The 22,726-nt window shown below is 38.1% G+C and overlaps 1 protein-coding gene across 10 annotated transcripts in view; it reads left to right on the top strand.

Moving 5' to 3' along the window:
• TNS3 (tensin 3) overlaps positions 1 to 21,977 on the top strand; it is a 204,965-nt gene extending 182,988 nt beyond the window's left edge. For 8 of the 10 annotated variants that reach the window (XM_077179503.1, XM_077179501.1, XM_077179511.1 and 5 more), the window contains 8 exons: positions 614 to 742; positions 3,032 to 3,127; positions 6,592 to 6,669; positions 8,325 to 8,402; positions 12,490 to 12,658; positions 13,637 to 13,705; positions 13,833 to 13,859; positions 14,814 to 21,977. In XM_077179503.1, the coding sequence (XP_077035618.1) occupies positions 614 to 742; positions 3,032 to 3,127; positions 6,592 to 6,669; positions 8,325 to 8,402; positions 12,490 to 12,658; positions 13,637 to 13,705; positions 13,833 to 13,859; positions 14,814 to 14,958 (791 nt within the window). In that variant the 3' untranslated portion in view covers positions 14,959 to 21,977. The other 2 variants (XR_013182632.1, XM_077179515.1) reach the window with 2 other exon arrangements.
• Positions 21,978 to 22,726: the final 749 nt, after the last annotated feature.

Below are 22,726 nucleotides of genomic sequence, written 5' to 3'. Positions count from 1 at the left end.
TTTCCCTGCAAGTGTTCCCTCTTGGAGAGGATTTCATACTGCACTTGCAGAAGAGATCCCAAAATACAGATGAAAAGTACTTCAAAGAGCAGAATATACACTTACATTCCTTCCTTTGCTTCAAAACTCCTAAGGCAGTAAGATAGCTTTGCAGGGACAAAAACTTGGTGGTGGATGAAAATGAATCTGTCCTGCCTGTTGAGGCTGAATAGGAAGTGAAAAACAGTGCTGTCTAGTCAGTGTGGGAATTACAGAGAGCTATGCAGTCTTTTAACAAATTGACAAAATATAAGCAGAAGTAGACTTGCTCTTGCGCTGGTTGTAGGAATTCTGGTGGGACCTGAGCACTCCTCTTAGTTTAAAAACCAGTAAAAATCAGGGTTCTGTACTTCAGGCTTCTTTTAAAATAAGTATCTGTGAGATTTGGACAAGGAGTTTCCACTCAGGTTCCCCAAATACACTTGATTGTGTTTGTTGCATGGCAGTGAGGATAGAGAAAAAGTTCTTACTTCTTCTGGTGTCCTATTCATTATACATTTGTACTTCTGTACTTTCTGAGTGTGTGCATTGTGCTTGAACTGTTTTTCTGTCTCTTTCCTGGAATCTCTTGCAGCGATTGCTGTTCTTAAGGAAAAGGAACCTGGGTCTTTCATTGTTCGAGACAGTCATTCTTTCCGGGGAGCCTATGGGCTAGCAATGAAAGTTGCCACACCACCTCCTTCTGTGCTACAGTTAAAGAAAGGTACTTCTATATGCTATTGAAAATGCTATATATAGTAGGTAGTCCTTATTGGTGGGTAGCAATCTGTTGGAATCTTCCCCTCTTCTCATAAGTGTAACTTGAATTGCAGGTTACAGTTGATGTGTTGTTAAATGAGACTGGATACGATGCCTGTTATACTATATGGTTTCACCATGACTTCTGTTGTGTCTGTGTATATGTTGTACCTCATCAGCCTAATGAAAATCAGTGTCATCTCAGCAACTGGTCTTCCCTAGCAATCAGAAGTTTGCATTTGATTCACAGGCTACAATGTAAAGTTTTTACTCTGCTGGAGGGCTGGATATTTTTAATGCCAAAATTTTGTTTTGAGACAGTTCTATTTCAGATAAAAATCTGAAGAGATTCCTAAGGATAATAGTTTAAAAGAAGTGGTGATCTATATATCTACTCTGTCAGCTCTAGTGCCTCCATATATAATTCATGCCTGATGGTTGTGAAACATAAAGTGAGAAGAACATGCAGAAATCAATAATTGGTATATGGAAACTCAGCAGCCAGTATCTGTAGTGTTCTTGGTTCCATTTATACTACTGCAAAGTTAGTGGAGTGGTTCTTGTTGCTGCTGTTTTTCTTTTACAAAGCTTATTATGTTTCATTAGTATATAATGACTGGTGAGGTAGGCAATTAAGATTACAGGAAAGCATTTATTCTTAGTGTTGTTTTTATGGAAGTATGATTTTGGTGGTTTTTGTTTGTTTTTTTGTTTGGCTGTTGGTTTGGATTTGCTTACTCTTTGGCAACTGTTAGCAGTTCACCTCTATTACAGTAACACTTTGAATCTGTTTTAATCTGGTGTCTTGAAACAATTTTTAGTAACAACTTGCCATGTAGTCCTTTTTGTTGCCAATAAACATCAGTAGAACCACTCCAATGATTTACGTATTGAACTCAGCGTAGGTGTACTGGGGTGGTGATAGCAACAACTAGGAGGCAAATTGAAAGTGGCTTGTAGGGTGTTTCTAGTAGTCTTTTCTTATTAGTGAAGTCCAGGAAGACATGAAAGCTCACACTCTGCTAGGCTTTAAGAGACAGTTTATGTTAGTAGTAGTCAGACTAGTATTCTTCCACTTCTCACTTCATGATACTTAGCTTATCTGGTTTCCCTTGTTTAACACCAGAAGACACAGATTGTTTCTGTTTCCTGTAGTGTTTCTTGTTCCAGGCTTCCCCTCCCCACATATCTTGTAGTAATTTATTTTTAATTGGTGAGAGCGTAACAGCAAACAGTAAGCTGTTTGAAAAAGTGATCAGTGCAATATTTGCTTGCATAGAAGTTTCTGCTGTCCATATTAATGCATTCATCTGTATTGGCCTGAAGGTCAACCCTTGAGGTGTTTCCTGATAGATGAAAGGGAACATCTGTTTGTAGCTCTTTTGTTAAGCTTTGAATGGTTTGATAGCTTTGTCCTGTTGGTATGAAATAACCTTTTAGCTATTTGGAGGAGGATTAGTTTTGTAGTCATATTTCATACTGTCAATCTATCTTCCAAGAAATATTTGTCTTAATTATATGTCTGCATATATATGTACAGGTTTAAAAAAATGTTAAATCTTGAGGGATTTTTTTACGGGTCTCTTGGACTTTGAATCTCCTCTTTTCATCCAACTCTACAGTTTTGGTTTGTCTTTGATTCCTGAGATTAAAACTGTCTTAAAAATCAAGTGAAACTCCAGTGCTTCATGTAAATGTTTGTTTTGAGATGCAGAGACATAGCATAAAACTGCAGACATTTAGAAATGTAAAAATGCACTGAGAGAATTGCCATCATTACCTTTGTGTAGCTTAATCTACTCTTCTTTTAATCTGGGGAATTTCCGTGAACAGAAGTATCACTGGAAATGGGAATATTTTTTCATACTTCTCTTCCTTGTCACTTTGGATACAAGTTCTTTTAATGGGCAAGTGCATCAGACTTTCTAACCATTCATTTTCCAAATTTCTGTTCCTGTCTGTAGCTGGGACCATATTTGGACATTTTTGAAACCAGTGTATATTTGGATGTCAGTCACTTAAGAATATTAAACCATTTCCTCTGGCTGTCTGAAGTGAGCTGTTTGCTTATTTGCTTTTTGAAAAACAACCTTTTAAATACATCTTGTAACTTGCAGAGTAGGTCTAATTGTATTCTTTGCATTTTGTATGTAAAACATTTGGTAGTAATGTGGAAAAACTGCTTCATAAATATCTAGTTTGTGAGAGTTGTCTGTTAATTGCTTCTTTTTATGAGCTTTATTTTTCAACACAGTTGGAGATTCATCAAATGAACTTGTAAGGCACTTTCTGATTGAATGTACTCAGAAGGGGGTACGCTTGAAAGGATGCCCGAATGAACCATATTTTGGTGAGTACTGTGCATCACAGGGACTGAGAAGATGGAAACAGTTGGCATTTGCCAGTGCTGGCTTGGATGGAATACAAATGAGAGACTACTTTGTTTGAGTCCTGATGACTTCTGTAGGAACCCATTCCAAGGTTCCAGGAACCTTTAACACATTTACTTTAAGCAGATATGCAGGGCACTCTAGCATAGATGCATGTGACCAAGCTTCAAACAAGTCAGGCTTGTCTACTACTACCAGTGTAGCTGCAGAAAGCTGAGCTAAATCACTCTTATCATCCTAATTGATTCAGGACCTTTTGTCCTGTGTTATATTCATGCTGCATATTAGGTGGCTAAAAATGACACCAGAATGAGATATTCACAACGTACATTATGCTATGTCAGTACATTATTTAATGTAATATGATGGAACTACAATACCCATAATGGCAAACAGCCTACCTAGCTGTTGACTCATTTTCTTTCTGCTCATTTGGGGTAGGAGGGGAAAATAGGATCGGACAGCTTATGGGTTGTCCGAGATGAAAACGAGGAGATGCTAACCAGTTACAGGGCAAAAGAAACTCAACTTGGGGAAAATGATTTTAATTTTTTTCCAATGAAAATCAATATTCAGGCAGTCAGATGTTAAGGGATACATTTAGTGAAGGTAGCTGGGTTTGCAAGCTGGAAGTGCAAACTGCAGATTGATCTATGGGTGTCCCAGGCAAGAGGCCACGATTCTTTCTGACTCTTTGAGTAACAGAGGGCCCGGGGACCTGTATGGTCCTTTGTTATGCAAAGAGTCCTGCACCTCCTGACCACTCAAGTGGTGCAGCAGCAGCAGCCAACCCCCAGACTTTCCTGCCTTTTGATTGTAAGGGTATCTCTCCTCAGAGGCACCCAGTTTGAGCTGTTATTTTGTTATTAAGTTGTTGCACCAAAATTAAATTGTTTTAATGATCTGGAAGTCTGAGACTCTGTTAAGTGAAACCTGGGGTTGAGCTTCTGAGGAAACATCTGACTGTAAGTGTGGGGTGTGTAGCTGTGAAGGGGCTTTGAGTACCAGCTCAGGTGGTGCAAGAGTGACTCCCAGAATGGCTCCTGGATGGTCAGACAGAGAAGTTTCCTTAACATGAGAAACAAAGACAAGTATTAAATAACACTTTTCCTTCCCCTTTTCCAAGCTCAATTTCACTGCTTCCTCCCAAATTCCTCATGCCCACTGCAGTGGGTATGAGGGCATATGGTCATTACAGAGCAGTTCCTCTGCTGCTTCATCTCTCTCCCAGTTTTTCCTTCCTGGAATGTGGGCTTTCCTTGTAGGCTTCCCTCCTGCAGAAAAAAAAAATATCTGTTTGAGCATGTGTTCTCCGTTTACCACAGAAAATGTCCCATCTTTTCCAATGTGAGGTCCTCCAGAGGCTACAGGGTGGGGGGATGGCAACTTGGATACTGAGAGCATCTCTTTTTCCTCCTCCTCTGTCCACGGCATTCTCTCTGCTGTGTCTCACCCAGCCTTTTTTCCATAGGTGCTCTGCAGTGGGTCTGCTGGAATGGGCTGTGTTTGGCATGAAAAGCTCCCCTGAACTTTACCCAGAGGTCATCCTGGAGCCCTCCCACCCCCTGTTACAGTCCTTGTCACATACACCAAATACACCTGTGAAAGAGTCATCTATCATAAAATTAACAGATGTGAAATAAAGTCACATTTAAAATAAAGGTGGACTGAAGTTTATCAGTATTTGGTATGAGACTTACCTTAAATGAGAACTTTTAGTCCATTACTCAATCTTGAAGTACTTGTTTAGGCACTTCTGTAGTCCTATTAGTCATTTAATTTGAACATCTCCTAGTCTTTCAGTTTGTACAGCCTGTGCTGGTTTGAAAATAAACCACAGTGAGAGATGAACCCCACCCAAATACCTTGAGAGCAGGTCAGTTACAATTTAATAAAAAATACTACTGTAAATGCAGTGATACAGAAAAACTGGCTTAAACTCACTAAGTCAGAGTACAATCTCGCACCCTGTTGGTCTTGGTAGTGGTTGCAGTCTGATTAAGCAGTGGTTGTAGTCCTGTTGAAGTGATTGCAGTCTTGTTGAAAGCTTTGGTCCTTTGAAAAGTCTGGTCTTCCTCTGGGTCTCTTGAGCAATGGTGGTGGTGCCCCAAGTCCCCAAAACCCCAGATGATAAACAGGTTCAGGTGCTACCTCCCTCGGTTTGGGGAGTTTCACAGCGGAATGGTGTAATACTCTTGAGTCATTGCAGTCATCCATTCTTGCTAGGGCCATTGAGTCCACAATGGCCCCTGAGCAGAGATGACCCCCTCAGGATGGGTGTAGTTACCATGCCTGAGTTAATTGTGAAGACCATTGTGCCTTGCAGGGTTTGCCTCTTCTCCCTTATCTAACATCCAGTCTGAAGGGTTGGGTGCACACTGGGCAGCTGTTAAAAACGACCCACTGTTAACACTTCATCAAGTGTTATGTAGATGGGAGTAGAATACATAGCTTGGTTACACCCCACATTGTAACCCAGGACACAGGCTCAGAACTGGTTCACAAAGTAGGTGAACAGGCACAACTACACATGTTTATGGCTAAGATCATGAAGGACTGTTAGTATCGATCAGTCTTTGCATTTCTGTAAGACTCTTGTAGAATTGGGTCATCTTTCTGTTTCAAAAATTTTTTTGATGGACTGTAAAGATGCGGTTGGTTTTGGTTGAACTGGGATTTTTCTCCAGCACATGGTTATAATGTTTGCTGCTTATTAGTAAATAGGATTGAAGGATGGCTTTTTGTACAAACAGGCTGATGAATACTATGCCTTCCTCTCACTCCTTATAGTCTGACATGCTAATATCAAAGGTAACTAATATTGAATTTCTTCAGTTAAGCCAAGACCAAATTGCAAGAGTGACTTTGAATAGAAAGGAAGAATCATTTAATAGAGAATTCTATGTACATCACTGCTGCCTTAAATGGAAGAGGTTTTACCTGGACTATCTTTTATACTTTCAGAATTACAAAATAGAGGTGTGTGTAGACAGAACACTAGATGATGAAGACTAAGTGGCTAAGAAGTAGAACTTGCCTTTTTTTTACCTCATCATGTAGCACAAGCAACTACATGTGCTCTTGCCACCTTCATAAGAATTTACTACATTTAATGTAGCAGAAGCTAAGAGTGTTGAAAAGAATTTACCAACTTGTATATTTTACTGATTTTGTAAGTTTTGTGCTTTCTTCATTTGAAGCACAGACACGTAGGCTAGGGTCTAAGCAGTATATATAAGAGGGAAAGGGAACGTACGATTGTGATTACTGAGTTCAAGAAGATCTTGGCTTCGGTCCCAAGAGATTTTTAAAGTGAAGCAGAGGGGGCTCTTAGTCTATAAAATACTTGAGAGCAAACATAACTTAAGCATTCTAATTGCCTACCAAGTTAACTGTGCATATCTTGTTACTTTTCTGACCACAGGGAGTTTGACAGCTCTAGTGTATCAGCATTCCATCACTCCACTGGCATTGCCCTGCAAGCTCCTCATCCCAGACAGAGGTATGCTTGTTGAAGTACAGAAGAGATATTCCCAGCCAAGTTTTGCTTCAAAGTGTCAGTGTCTGAAGGCAGGTGAATGTGTCGCAAGTTAAGATCGAAGCAAAAACTCAACGAGGAGGAAGCTGTGGGTTTGTCTTCAGTATTGGTGATGACCCTTATCCAAAGTGTGGTTGTGAGCATACTGGTACTGTGATATTCCAGTCATAAGCGTATATTCATTGTGGAAATCCATGCAGTAATTTACCATGTGGGAAGACAAATGTCCTTCTTAGACATGACATTATGCCAGTGTATGGTTAGATTTAACAACTCATTCAGGTCTGGTTAGCAAAAGGACAAGTAGATAAGAGTAGATGGTGCCCTGAGTGAGACACTGGCAGGAAGAGTGTAGCAACTTGCACAGGTTCAGATATTGTTCAAGTAAATGATCAAAAAGCCTATGTTGCTTCATGGGATTATGATTCTAATTTTGCTTATGCTGATTTCATAAACCTCTCTTAAGAAAAAAACAAAATGCTCATGCTTTTCCAGTAATTCAGTTGTCTTATGTTCTCCCACATAAAGTTAACCCTTTAAACTTTTGTCATGGATCATGTGTTAATATACAAAAATAGCATTTGATTTATGCAAATACACCAGTGAAACCATTTTAGCACAAAAATATGCTCTGGTACATGTGACAAGATCTCATGCATTTATATGGCGAAACAGTGTGGAGGTTGGCTTGTTCTCTTTATCCCCCTCACCTAAGATGGAAAAATTATTCTGTTCTTCCAGAGGTACAGGTCTGGAACATTTGCCTTGTCTTGAATAAACATAACCACAGTGAAATTTTATTTTGTTTTTATTTTTTAATCCAATTCGATTATGCATTTTAAGATGATTTTCTGTAGTTAATGACAGGATACAGTGCCTGGAGTGTTTAAAACATTTGGATAACTGTAACTAACCATGTGAATAGTGTCACAAACTGTATTATGGTATTATGGCTCTCTTCCTCATTTGATTATATTCAAAGACAGCATGCCTCATGCTAAATGCAGCAGTGAGATCTTTTTACATGCATTGATATACTTGAAATGACATGTTGGTGGACAGTTTTCTTACTACTTTTAACAATTTCCTCCCCATTTCCTCAACTGGGAGGAAATGTTCCACTGCTGTCTTAATAGTTCAGATGGTTTTTTTTCAACTTAAGAAGAAGGTTTTGTTGTCATCCTCTGGATCAAAACGTAATTAATTGATTTCATCATGGTAACACAGAGTCTTTTTGTATAAATTACTGTAAATTATACAAATCAAATGATATCATTAAAATCACACTACTCAAGATATTTTTGGCTGTAGTGAGGGAGTACAGCTATAAGTATTGTCTTAATGTGTAATCATGTGAGTCCCTACAGCATATGCCTGTGTTATGTCTTTTATTGTCAGGAAATAAAAGTTAAGCATCCTGCTTGCAGTGCTCAAGGCAAAAAAAAACCTGATGCAACATAGATGATTATAATTGCAGATAAAAGGTGGTTTCATGTTTCCGGCCAAGAGTTGTTCAGTAGATGAAATCACAATTATGTCTAACAGCTCATACGTGACTATGGACTTTGATTTGTTGATTTAAATCCATACAAGACATGGACAGTGTTTTCTGTTTGCAGATCCCTTGGAGGAGATAGCAGAAACTTCTCCACAAACTGCTGCAAACTCCGCTGCGGAGCTTCTCAAACAGGGTGCAGGTCTGTTAAACTTTTATCCTTGTATTTGACTGTTACCAAAGTTTGTACCTTACAGGCTGGAAGAAGCTGAAGCTTAGACTGGATTAAAGGATATATAAAGATAGCAGTTAAATTTATTGTGCTGGGTAGAAGTGTAAAGGGCATTGTTAGGATACGTACCAAGTTTTTTCCGTTTTCTGCAACTAGCTCCTACATTCTGTGTTTCGTTTCCCATCATGTGTCTTGTGAGAATATTAGGTGTATGTAGGTTACTTCAAGCACAGCGATTTTTAAGCAGGACATTGCTTTCATAACTGATAAACTTTGAGAGGATGTTTTCAACCTGAGGTTGCAGAGGTTCACGAACTGTGTGTGAGGTCTGCAAAAGCCAACTAAGGAAAGTGTTCAGTTAGGGTTAAGTTCTCATCAGTTAACAATACCACTGTAAAATGCTTACTGTTGCATCAATCTGAAAAAAAATATTAAAGAACAGTTCTCTCTACTTCACTTAGTGCTGCATTTTCTTAGGAAATGTCATGTGTCTTTTCCACTGGGTGCTTTTATGGATTCTTATGCATAGTGCAGCATCCATTCTCGCAAGTTGAGTTGTGTTACTGCAAGCTTATTTGGTGTGACAGAAGAACCATGACCAGAGTATGTTCAAATTGTGTGATGCTATGCACTGTTACCATCTGTATGGCTCTCAAACTAGGGTGTTTGCAAGAGCTGTGTAGAGGTGTGCTCTGCTTCTTATCTGCTTTGTTAGTGTGCATCTGATCCAGAGAACTAGTTAAACAGCTTGTCTGAAAAAGTGTGGTGACATTCTAACTCACCGTATTGGATAATGCTCTAAGTACTCTCCTGCACAATCTTAAGTTGTCTTTAGAAATGTGACCAACTGTGTTACTCAGCTGTACAGTGGGCATGTTCGGGGGATCTTGCCCAGGTCCTGCAGTGGTCATTGGTTTTCAGGTTGCTCTGCATTCTCCCCAGAAGCCACCCAATTAGTGCCGTTAGAGCACAGGAATACAGTACATTTGCCCCTTTCTTTTGAGTTTAGCCTACCACTGGATGCACAAGTGTGTTGTGGCAAAGCATGTGTTTCTAAGAATGCTGCCTCACGCAGCATTTAGAGCACTTCTGAAGGGGCAGTTGTCAAACTGGCCAGCTCTGCAAAGAGTGTTGCTCTTTGCTTGCGCAGCAATCTGCTTTGACTTCAAAATTTGAAGGACCACTTTTGAGTGCTGTAATTGAGCAGGCATGCGTGGCTGAGGCAACGGCAAACCTTTGTGAGGCTGTGCTGTGAGTGAGCATGTATTAGCTCACTAGTTGGTGTTTGTTGCAGCCAACAGGGAAAAAAAACAGAGAATCAATTTTTGTAGAGCTTTACTTCCTATTAAAAGGAGCATATATATCTTCCAAGAAATACTGGTTTCTCCTTGCTCAGACAGTGCTTTTCAAAGAAAAAGAAAGAATTATTCTTCAGCTGGGGCAGTAGTCAGATAAGTCTTTATGGGAGCTTTTGTATCATGGATCATTTAGGGTACTTAGTACATTTGGTTTTAGCCTGTTTTGATGTTTTTGTTGTTTTTAAACAAGGATTTGGAACCCAAATAGATAAATTAGCTATGAGAGGTTTTCAGAGTTGTTTTTTTTTTTTTGCCTTGATACATCAGGGGTCCCTTTCCAGTCACAGAAGCATTCAACTTGTGGAGTTCAACTCTGAAGTGCAGATTCAAAACATGTAAATTGAGTCCTTTCAAAGAAACTTTAAAGCAGATATACTTACTCCCTGCCCTTCTATACCCACACTTCTCTCACTCCACAAGCAAAAAACCAGTCTGTTTTCCTAGAATGATTATTTTTATAGCTCCCTGAAAAACCTAATGAGCATTTCCAGGTTCTGAGTGCTGAAGCTGACTAGAAATCCTTTGCTTCTTAGACACTGACAATTGAAGACTGGAAACCATACAGATAAGAGGCTTTTCCCTAGAATACACCTTGCTTTATTAATCTGCCTGTTCAGCAACAAAATTTTCTACTCAAATAAATTGCAGTTCTTAATTCTCTTTACACTGATACAGTCAAGAAACTAAGCATTCTGAACAAAGGACATTCCCAGTCTAAAAGCAGCATTGTTAAGCTGTTGCTGGTGGCACAGATGTGCTTCAAAATGTCACCTGTGAAAGATAAAAGCAGCAACATTGCAGGGCAGCTGCATTGAACGAAAGATCTTCCTTTTGTTGCAGCTTGGAGCATGGTTCCTCCAGGATTACTGTTCTCGTTACCTTGTCAGGCCATGCATGATGTTCTTTAATGACAAATCTTTCTGTATTTCTCATTACTGTTTCTCTCCTTTTTAAGCTGACATGTTTTCACTTTGCAACACTTTCATAAGTTTCCATTTATTATTTCCTGTGCTTTCCATTTATTATTTCCTGTCCTTTCCAGAAGCAAAGGACACTCTGTATTGGGTAACTTCTGTTACAACTATCACTTTGAGGGCAATCTAGATAAAATGCTTGGAAATTTAATTTAGAAACAAAACCTGAAAACAGTCTGTTGACAGCAATGCACTGTGTGGCAGAAGAGGAAGGGACTCTGATGTGTGTGGCTGTGAAAGAAGGGAAACTTCCTGTTCTGAGGTAGGACCCATTGGATAGTGAAGAGCTTTAGATCTGTAGTGACCATACACAGTAATGTGGGGAGAAGAAGAGAGCTTATGATTTGGAATGTTCATTACAGTTTTGGGTTGGCTACTCATCATCTTAAGTCCTCTCTGCATGAATTTAACTGATTGAAGCAAAAGTTTTTGAAATTTTCACTGCAATGCAAAAATATATTTTTGAAATTTTACACTTGCAAATCAGATAAATGAAATCTCAGGATCCATTCTTTCACTGATGGACTCCAGAGCTTGAAGTTACTGGGCTGATCATTATGCTGGAGTCAGGCTTATGCAGTTTTTAACTGTATAATTACTTGGTTGTTTTGAAAGTGCCAGTGTCTAGCTCTATAATTTTATGTAGATGGTCATAGGAGAAATCTTAAGACAGATTACAGAATAGCTAAATAAAAAGATAAACTGTTAGATTTAATTTAAAATCTTTTCTTTCATAGTAATGTTGGCAAGCCAAATGAAACTGCTAAACAAATGAAATGTAACCATGGTAATTTGTATGTGTCAGCTGACAGAGTTGTAAATTTTGTCCTGGATACCTACACAAGTGTTTTTACCAAACATAAAATCTCTTGATGATAGTGTTTAGCTATGGATGTGCATAATCATTCTTGCTTTTTCTTAATTTGTTTGTAAATTTGACTTTATACCATAGTTCCATAGTAAGCATGTGAATAATTCTGTTAATACCATGTAATAGTCCATGTTTTAGATGCCACTGTACTATGTAGTAGTATAGAGTAGTACAGTACTACTGTGTAATGCTATATAATATTAATACATACTTTCCTAATGCTCACTGCAGATTTGATACGAAACCATGTCAAAAAAGTAACTGATAACCTTAGAAACCCGTGAGTATCTATTTTATAGAGATATTTCAGAAGTTGCTAATATCTCTAGAAGAGGAATAGTACTTTTAGAAGTAAGTGCATGCTGAAATAAAGAAAAGGCCTAAAAGTGTGTGTCAGTAATTTTTATCAGTATGGAAATTGTTTTACTTGCTCTGAAATCAGTAAACATACATAATACTATTAATGAGAATTAAAGAGAAATGAGCTTTGAAGTAACCCTTATTTCTTTCTGGTGTGAAAACATTCTTGTCTTGCCAATCAAGTGAATGGTTTCCTTTGAATATAGTTTAAATATTTGAAACTGTAGAACGTGTGAATGTATGCTGCAAATGTGTATTTCCTTACTGGCTGATGTATTTTAACTTAAAAGCAAAATATCCCCATTCTTTCAGGAATGCCTATGCTCAGTACTACCTACAAGTGTACTCTCTGGTGTTGCTTTGCATTTATTTAAATTTCAGGATATCTACAGGCAATAGTAAATACATTCATTTGCTTTGATATAAAGGTATCAAAACCAAAGGGAGAGTAAAAGGCCTATGAATCTCAAAATCTTTCCCCTCTTTCATTACAGCTTGTAATGTTTGGTACCTGAATTCAGTAGAGATGGAGTCCCTCACAGGATACCAGGCAGTACAGAAAGCTTTGAGCCTGACACTGATGCAAGATCCGTCTCCTATCTCAACCGTTGTCCATTTCAAGGTGTCTGCTCAGGGAATCACACTGACAGATAATCAAAGAAAGTAAGCAAATAAGGATGGGAAGGGATTATCTGTCCCTGTCCCTGTTGGCCACTGTTGATTTGACGTTCCTAGTTACATTTTGCAATCTCTGTCTCAGAGGATACCAGGATTATAGGAATGATGGTGACTATGTAAGATAGCTGTAGTACAGGAAAATATATTTTAAAGTTGTGGACTTTATTTCCACATGGTATATTTTACCTTTGGAAGGTCACTTTGATAGGACATTTTTTATTGTTATTTCTTAGGAAAGTAATGGCTTTGCTAGCATTTGATATTGAACTTGTTCTGTGAAGTAATTTATCTTCATGATTGATGTCTTTCACTAGTATCACTGAACAGAGCTGACTTAAGCAGATGATGTGTATCTCCAGGGTCTGAAACAGTGTTTTGGATAGCCTGTAAAAAACTGTGATAAAAAGTTAATTTATATTTACTTTGTGGTAGCCTAACTAGCACTTAGAACAAACTCTTTCAATTCTAAAAATTACAATAACAAAAGAAGGGCAACAGGAATTCATTATAGGTTAAAAAAAAGAAGTGCCAGAGTTCTTCATTCCATGCGGTTTGCAATCATTTGTAGCACATCACAGAACCTTTACCTTAATGGTAATGCCTAGGAGTGTGAATATTTTGAAATGTAGTATGATCAAATTATTCGCAAGTTCCACAAAGTTGTCTGTCTCACTAAAACAGTATGTAAATGGCCAGCTTTTAGAAAAAATACATTTCATACTCCTAGCTCTTAGCTTGAGAGTCAGTTTTCCTTTAGTTCAAAAAACTTTATGTTAGTGATTTAAACATGTATTTATTGGGTTAGAGCAGTTCAGGTGGATTTCGAAGTCACTCAAAGATAGCAAAAAATATTGTCTGTATTAAATTAAGACTAAACACAATTTATTTTTCAGATTAGTTTATTGTTTGGAATTCCAAGCATCTTTACTGTTTCTGAAATTCATTTTCTTTCTTCCTATACAGACTCTTTTTTCGGCGACATTATTCAGTCAACACTGTTATTTTCTGTGCTTTGGATCCACAGGACAGAAAGTAAGTATGACAAGCAGTATTTTTAATATGTTACTTGTATTGTTCTACCAAAAAAACCCAACAAACTAAAACTAACATTTTTATTTCTCCATTCAATTTTTTTTTACCTGTTTTCTTAATGGACAAGGTGGATGAAAGATGGCCTTTCTGCAAAGTAAGTAGAGTCTCTTTTAACTGAATGTTTGGTGTCCTAAATTACTTTTGTCTGAGAGGCGGAAGGGAAAGCATCTGTTCAGAGACAAAAGTCTCTCATATCTCTGTAATTAGACATTGGTTACTTCATCTACACCTCTGCAAATTGGGGTCTAATTATGTGATGGGTGGGGGTGGGAAGTCTGGAGCCAGAGCTCATATGGTTTATTTACATTGAGGGTCTGTGATTTGACTGTGGTTTCAGACATTCCAATGATACTTGCTCTCTCAGTTTTGTGTTCCACCTGTCCAGCAAGACTTAACACAAGGTTCTCTCATTTAGACTCATAGCTTTAAAAAAAATCCCTCTTCTAGTACATAGATGAAAACACTCCTAGTAATATTAGCGTATGGCATAAATGCATGATTACCTGTGGATTGCAAAGTGTTATCTGTTGAAGGTAAACGTTGTTGTCACCCTTTAATCAAAAGAAATTATTTATACAGAGAGGCTCAGCACTTGTTTCTGGAAAGGAACAGAAATAGATGGCTTAAATCCTTTTTCCAGTACTCTGTCCATTAAGATGTGTGGCCCTCAAATTCCTCACTTTGGGCAATCTCTGACACACCACACCACACCACACCACACCACACGCCCCCCAAACTAGGTTAGAGAACAGCAGTATAGAATCCAATTAAATATATTTCCAGGGTTATCAGCATGTCTCTGATAGCAAACAGTACAGGATGCCATATGGACAAAATAGCAGGAAGGAGACAGTCTGCTTCCCTGATTCCCTCCTGAGCTGGCTTCCCACTCTGGACCGCTGTGTTTAGCAGCCACATGGAACCTTGTCCATCAGAACAGAGAAGTCTGATATGTGTGCTTGGTTTCTGCAGTATCTTTTCTGTTTTATGAAGTGAGGCAATGCCTATCTGTCAGTTCTCTGACATACTTTGATTGCTGCCCTTGCAGAGTGTTTGGGTTCATTGCCCGGAAGCAAGGCAGTGCCACAGACAACGTATGCCACCTCTTTGCAGAGCATGATCCAGAACAACCTGCCAGTGCTATTGTAAACTTTGTATCAAAGGTCATGATTGGATCCCAGAAGAAGATCTGATGCCTTTCCATCCTTGATTCAGAACTCTTTGCTGGCTTCACTGAAGGAAATCACTGTGAGAAGGAGAAAAGCTATTCAGCAACAATGTCTGAATATTGTCATTCCCAATAAGAAAAGCAGAGGATGATCTGTGTATTGTGTTTGCAAGACCTCAGGCTTTTATTTCAAGATGCCTCACAAAGCATTATTTCTTTGTTTTTATATCAGAGGACAAAACAAAAGAAGCTGGGTGCCACCCTAAACCACGTAGCCCTTACCTGAATGAAACATAAATGAAGAACTTTTCTCCTGATGAGTTTCTAATGTATCTTCATATGCTGTTTCTCATAGTTTATTGGAGCAGAAATACTTAGTAGATTGCACTACTTTTTTGTTCAGGAAGTGTTTTGTAAAACCTCCACAAAGACACTTGCCATGATTGCATCAATGGTAGTTATAGGCCTTGCAAACATACTTTTAGGAGAGTGATCATCTGAGGAAAACTATTTGCTCTTCCCTATGTCTTTGTCATCAGTGATGAGAACTGAATGAAGAAAGGGGAATATATATGTGAAGAGAACGTTTGTGTAAGTTGTTTTATGGTAAGAAAGGAGTGGCAGTGTGGAATATTCAGGAAGATTGCTCTGTATTTAGTGTTAAGAAGGCTGAGCTGTTTTAGTTTGAAAATTTTTCAGTAGAGCAGAAGTGGCAGAACAAAAAGAGGTGTGAAAATCTGTTCTATAATTAGGGGGGGGGGGTTGTAATTTTTTTTAATACGGAGAACTAAGCAGGGGAGATTAAGCATTTTATAATTACAGGATAAAAATGAGAGGAAAGCAAAGAGAAAGATTGTATAATTTATGCATTTTTACCAGTGACAGATTATTTATAGTGGATCTCAGATCTTGGTATGTCAGAGAGACAATTCTTAAACTAGACCACTGTTGAGCTTTACTTTAGCACTAATTTGTGTAAGTAAATGTGTGTGTAGCCTGGGCCTTGCAAGAGAAAATAGTCTGATATTTTGTCTTTTGTCTTACAGTGACAACACTCTTCCCATTTTCTGCCTCTGCAATACTGTTTTATTCCCCTACATAATATGTAATTATATTTACGGACTCTTCTACCCCATTATTTTGCTGGAGTTTTGAGGATTATTTTACCTTTTTTTTTCATCTATAGGAACTATATTGATTTGTTATTCCTTGAGCTAGGGAATCTGAAAGTGGATGGAATTTATTTTGTTACTTTGTCCCATTTTTTGAGAGCATTTATGTCATGATTTCTACATTCAGCACACTTGTACATATCTCTTTATCTTTCTTAACACATTGATATATGAAATGCATAAGAAAGTGCTATTTAGCTTTATAGAAAATTGATGCAGTAGGTTACAGTGGAAGCCTGAAGTGGAAGGGAGAGTAAGCCACTGAGATCTCCTGTGTAGTTCCCATTCATTCAAAAAGAGCAGTACTAGACCCCTGTATGAGAACTGATGGTTATAATGCAACTTTAGTGTGGCATGTGCTGAAAAATTTCATTGCTTCTGTTTCTTTCATGTGTAGCTGTCAACATTATGTTAATAACCTGAGGAATAAAATAACATTTTGTATTTTGTATGTTGATAGATGAGCCACTTTATCCACTTATAGATTTTAATCCTTTTATCCACCAATTTGAACTATATTTGCCCTGTATAAAATAAGGGTTTTTTTAAACAGCTCTCTGTATTTCCTGAAGGGTCGGGAACATGTTAAACCTTTTTCAGTGACCATAGCGGAAGTATTACCAAATTATTTGTGTAACTACCAATTTTGTGTAAATAACTTTTATGTTTTTAAGAGGAAAGTAGTGAGGAAGAGAGAGAGAGAGAAGAAATATTTGAAGTTTCCTGAATTTGGACCAGAAAGTGGTTTATTAGTAGCAGTAGGCATTGGATATCTGTAGAGGGGTGAAGCAATACAAAGTGCGGAATTCAGTAGCTACCATTGAAGAAAAAAGGCAAGTACCTCTGATTAGTAACATACAATTCTGTTCTTTTGGCACAGAGGTATAATACTTCAACAGTGTTTGTGTACCATCCAAAAAAAAGAATGCAGTTCTTACAAATAGGAGCTTTGCTCCTTTTTATAAAATATGAGAACAAGTTTTCTTTTAATATTCTTTTGGTGTACTAAGATTCCAGTTGCCTAATCTCATCACCCTGTTGGAGCCCACAGAAATTCTTCAGCTGACATTTCAAGTAGATTTAAGTCTCAATTAGATTTTAAGCTGATGTATCATAAGAATTGAAATGGGGAGGATTTTTTAAACTATATTTTTTTACTTATGTAGATAATAAATTTTAGTGTATCTTCTTAGACACTAAGTGTTGGCCTTTGGGCTGAAAACAAAATGTCTTTTTTTCCCGTGTATTGTCATTTCCATTCAGGACCTTATTTTATATTCCTTGTGCTTTCTCAAGGTCTGCTGAATTCAAAAGCATGAGGGATTGCATGCTGACACTCCTGGTGGTATTTTCTGGGAGTTTAGCTCTACTTGCTAAGTGGGAAAAAAGAAGTTACCCTGTTTTTCAGGGAGATTTTCTATTTTGCATTCCCTTGGACGGTATATTGCCATGTGCATTTGCTTTTTAATTAATTTTAAAATGGACAAAGCAAGATAGTTCAGTATGTAACGTTATGTAGTCTGTGTAGAAAAATATTCATGGAACTTATATGTTCGTGGCAAATATAAGACTAATCTTTATATAGCACTTTCAAGATTTTTGGTAGATGTGTATATGCAATTTCATAACTAATAGCAGCAAGTTGACACATAAATTTAGCCAGACTCCTGTTAATGTGGTTCATAAATACACTATTGTAATCATACAGTGTTAAACTGCAAAAATGCTAAAAGCCACGTTTTTATTAACAGTTTCATGTATCCAGCACTGTAATTAAATATTTAATATTTCTTTCTTGGTTTTTCCTACTAGTGAAAATTTTTTTTCTTGAAACTGTAAACAAGCATCTAAAAGTCTTCAGTATATAAATGAATGTTCTATAAATTCTTTGTATAGTCATTTTCTCTACTCTTCAGATACCACCTCTTTCAGATTATAATAAAATTACAAAAGTGAAATTCCACCACTCTGTCACAGGGCAGTCTATTCTGAATGAAAGTTACCTTCTGGCATTTGAAATCAGCTAATCAGAAAAACCTTCTTCGTGAATGAAGAATAATTTGTGTGCTGGGGTTTAGTTGTAAGAAATGTTTGAGATTTCTTTCAAGGACTTCAGATGAGCCTGTTAGTGGTTCAAGTTAGTTGAAGCGTATGATTTTCCTAGTTAATTTGTGGTTATAATGGTATAAAAGTATCTATTGCTTGCATTGCGTATTTCAGTGTAAGAAGGAAGAATATGATACCATCCTCTGACTTATTGTAACCATTTAACTTTGCCTCCACTCTGCTTATGCTGGAAAACCTTCCAGAGGGGGCTGAGAAATTTAACCCCTGACTGAAACAGTGCATCGGCCAGACAGTGAAGATTGAGTTATATACATGCTTTATCAGGGTTATTTCTGAGACTGATAAACTCTGGTATGTCATGCTTATGCCCTTTCTGTGAGTGTCTTGGTTTGATGAGACAGGTGCCTGCTGAGGAAGGCAGGAGCCTCCCCTGAAATGGAAAATGTAAACCCCCTCCCTCTGAATTGTTATAATTTTGAAATTAAGGGGCTCTCAGGCAAAAATATGGGAAAATGAATAACAGTTCTTTATTAGGGGAGAAAATGAAAAAAAATGCAGTAATACAAAATAACACTGACAGAGATTATGACCTAACACCCTGTGGGTCAGGATGTTGGTAGCAGTCCAATTAAAATGGTGGCTGCAGTCCTCCTGGAATGACAGATGTGGTTCTGTTGAAGCAGTGATCCTGTAGAAAGGTGTCTTTTTTCCTCTGAAGGCCCAGTGGTGGTGTAGATGGGCCTGGTCTTCCTCTGGGAATCCAGTGGAAAAGAAAGCTGCTGCTCTGGTCTAACAGGTGATAATAGAATACAGACCCCTGCCCACATTTTGCAACCCAGGACAGTGAGGCATACACTGGCAGGAATTTTTCATTTCGTGTGCTTGACTGTCATTCATCAGTACAAGTGATTGTGAGGTTTAGGCATGGTTGTAAAGTGACATTTGTCTATTAAAAGTGTTGGTCTTTTATTAGAATGAATTATAATGTGGAACAGATGACAAGGATGCAATAGTAAAATGATCTTTTTGTGTCAAGAGTCCAGTCTCTCCTGTTCAACTTTTGTCCTTGAACCTGGATGCCATTGTATATGTGTGCTGCTGTTAGGTGTATTTTAAGGCTGCTCTGGAGTGTCTTTGCTCCAGTGGAAGAAAATCTGCTTTCAGGATTCATCCTAGATATTTTCCGAACTAGTTCATATGCAGTTGTTCTTTTACCAGTGTTCCCTTAGTATGAATAACTGTCCTCTCCTTGAGATATTTATAGCAGGAGTTCTGCTCCCCCTTGTGTCCCTCAGTCTTCTTTTGGCAAGGCTAAACAAGTCAGCATTTGGCTTTTATGTGCTTTTGTGTTTGAAAGGCTGTTTTTTGTCCATTATGTAATTTATTTGGAGAGACTGTTAAGTATACAGCCAGACACTGTATAAAAAGGGGCAGAAGCTGCTGCCTTCTAATTTTTTAAATGTTTGTATTAGAAAACTCTTGAAACCAGAAAACTCGGCCCACAAGATAGGCAGAGTAAATCTCTCATCTGCTTCTGCTGTAGATACCTAGAATAAAGGTTACAGTAATGTAAACTGTATCAGGGGGTGTGGACAAAGGAAATTACAAGGGCAAATAGCTGAAGAAGTTTTTAAAAGCCAAAGTCAGAAATAGGAAGCTTGCAGGAGACCTAGCACATCTGGCAAGCTACCAAGAGGGCAATGGGGAGCTTTTTAGAGAATTAAAGGATCTTCCTGAATAACTGAGAAGGGATTTGCATCACATGTCACAAGGGATATCAAATCGGAACTGTTCCCTTTCTTTGAAGACATTTAGTGTCTCACAACGTCCAAATGTTTCGACCAGTTTTAATGTTTTATTATTTGCAGAATCACAGGGTGGTTGAGGGTGAAAGGGACATAAAGAGATCATCTAGTCCAACTGTGTGGCTTAAAGAGGGACATCTAGAGCCATTTGCCCAAACAGCTTAAATTTACCAGGCGTAGAATCTCCAGTCTCCCTGATCAATTGGTGGTAATTCTTAGTCACCCTCACAGTGTTTCTTAATATTCAGAGCTAACCTCCTGAGTTTCAGTTTGTGCAAATCACCTCTTGTCCTGTTAAGGAGCATCACTGGAAAGAGTTTGGCACCCTCCCTGTATTTATACACATTGATGAGCTCCCCCTGAGCCCTCTTTGCCAGGCTGTACAGCTTCCACAACCTCAGTTTTGTGTCACCAACAAACTTCCTGAGGATATACTCTGCCTGATCATCCATCCAGATCATCAATTAACATGGTATGAAGGACCTGACCCAGTATGGACCCCTGGGATAGACCACTAATTACTGGCCTCCAACTAGACCTTGCACTGTTCATCAGCAGTGTCGGTGCCCAGCTATGCAGGCAGTTTTCAATCCACTTTACTGTCTGTCTATCTATCTATCTACATCAACAGCTTGTCTATGAGGGTGTTATCCGAGACAGTGTCAAAGGCCATACTGAAGTACAGGAAGACAGTATCTACTGGTTTTCCTTGAGCTAAGCCAGTCATTTCATCAATTACTTCCCTTTAATGAAGGTAGATCAGCGATCACTTCCCTTTAATGAAGCCATGCTGACTCCATGGAGGTAGACAGAGGGCTGGAGTACCTCCCCTATGAAGACAGACAGAGTGACTTTGGATGGTGTAGCCTAATAAAGTGAAGGCTCCAGGGAGACCATAATCTTCCAGTACTTAAAGAAGGCATACATCAAAGATGAGGAAGGACTCTTACCAGGCAGTTTAGTGATCGGATGATGGGTAGCAGAGTAATAGTTTTAAAGAGAAAGAGGGTAAGTTTAGAAGAGGAAATTCTTTGAGTCAGAGGGTGGTGAGGCACTGGAACAGGTTGTCCAGAGAAGCTGTGGATGCCCTATCCCTGAAAGTGTTCAAGGCCAGGTTGAATTGGGCTTTAAGCAACCCGATCTAGTGGAAGATGTTCCTGCCCTTGTAGAGATCTTTAAGGATCTTCTCTAAATCAAAACCATTCTATGATCTATGATTCTGTGGCCCACAAACAGGTTGTGCTTTGCCTTGCAAAGATTTCTTCTCTTGGTACACAATTTCAGCAGTGTTTTATGGTAGGTGTTCTGTGTTGCAGCTAATCAGTGGTGCCTTTGCAGTAAGGTAAGCAGTGTTTACAAATGGATTCACCTCAGATTTCTGCATGACCTTTTAAAAAAACTAATTCTTTAAAATCATTAAAGTATATTTTCATAATTGTAAAAATCTTCTAATGTCTTTGGTAGTGTTATTTGAAGAGTTGTTTAAAAAGCAGAACTAGCTTTTTATGTAACAATGAATTATTTTCTGTTACGTACTGTCCTCAAATTTTGTTTTAAATATCTATAACTATTTGTATCCAGTCTAATGAAATCTGACTTTTGGATTTTTTTCTGTTGCCCACCTGTATTATGTACAACTTCTAACCACTTCAGTCTCTTTCCATAACATGTATCTGGTACCAGGTATTTGAAATAGCACTTAGAAGTCTGTTAAGGATTTTTATGAGGAAATGTGGCTTAACATTTGTCAGTATGTTCTGTCACAAGGCAGTTAAGAAAAAATCCCTAAAGGTCGTATTGAGCATGTAGTGGCATAACTACAGTATATGGTATATACATGCACTGAAACCTGTATGTAAATTTGTTCCTGTCAAATATATATTTAGTCTCATGCCAATTGAAGAGCATCCAGATTTGGTATTTTTTCTGTATTACTTCTTACATGGGACCCATCCTTACCTGTTTCTCAGCAGAAATGGAATAAACATGGTTTGAATCTCTTCAGTGGCAACAGTTAGTCACCTTTCACTGTAACTTGAAACTTTTGTGCCTTATTTTGTTAGAATAACATGTTGAATAGCTCAGAATTTTGCTTGCTCCTACCTCTGATACATTTGTTAGGTGTGGAATACTTCCTGGCGTAAACCTGAGTCCAGTTCATTGACTGACATGCAGTCTGAGTATACATTTTCCTGTGTGCACTGTCACACAATGTATTGGTTTTGCATGCCCTGGCTTTTGGTAGCAGGGGGGCCACAGAGGTGGGTTCTATGAGAAGCTGCTAGAAGTTTCCATCATATCTGGCAGAGCCAATCCCTGATGGGTCTGAAGAAGGACATGCTGCTGGCCAAAGCTGGGCCAATTAGAAAGGTTGGTAATGTCTCTGTGATAACATATTTAAGAAGAGAATCAAAAAGTGAGGGGACAGTTTTTCCTAGCCAGAGATGCCTGTATAACTTAGATCAAAGTTACAAAGTGCTTATATAGCTTGAGTTATAAGATAGCTGTATAACCTGATGTATCTATATAACCTGATATCAATATAACCCAAATAATGATTTTTTATATATAACCCAAATAATGGCTTTTTATATATCTGTATAACCTGATGCGTATGTAACCTGAATCATAGTTTTTTATACCTATATAGCATGATATAAATAACTTTTTATACAAGGTATTGGCTAGCATATGGTTAACTAGTTGCTTAATGCTGATTAGACAAAAAAAGAAGAAAAACTCACCAGGT

This window comes from Agelaius phoeniceus, chromosome 1 (genome assembly GCF_051311805.1).
Source record: "Agelaius phoeniceus isolate bAgePho1 chromosome 1, bAgePho1.hap1, whole genome shotgun sequence".
NCBI classification, from domain to species: Eukaryota; Metazoa; Chordata; class Aves; order Passeriformes; family Icteridae; genus Agelaius; species Agelaius phoeniceus.
Note: the sequence above shows the minus strand (reverse complement) of the source record. Positions and strands in the feature narration are given on the sequence as shown.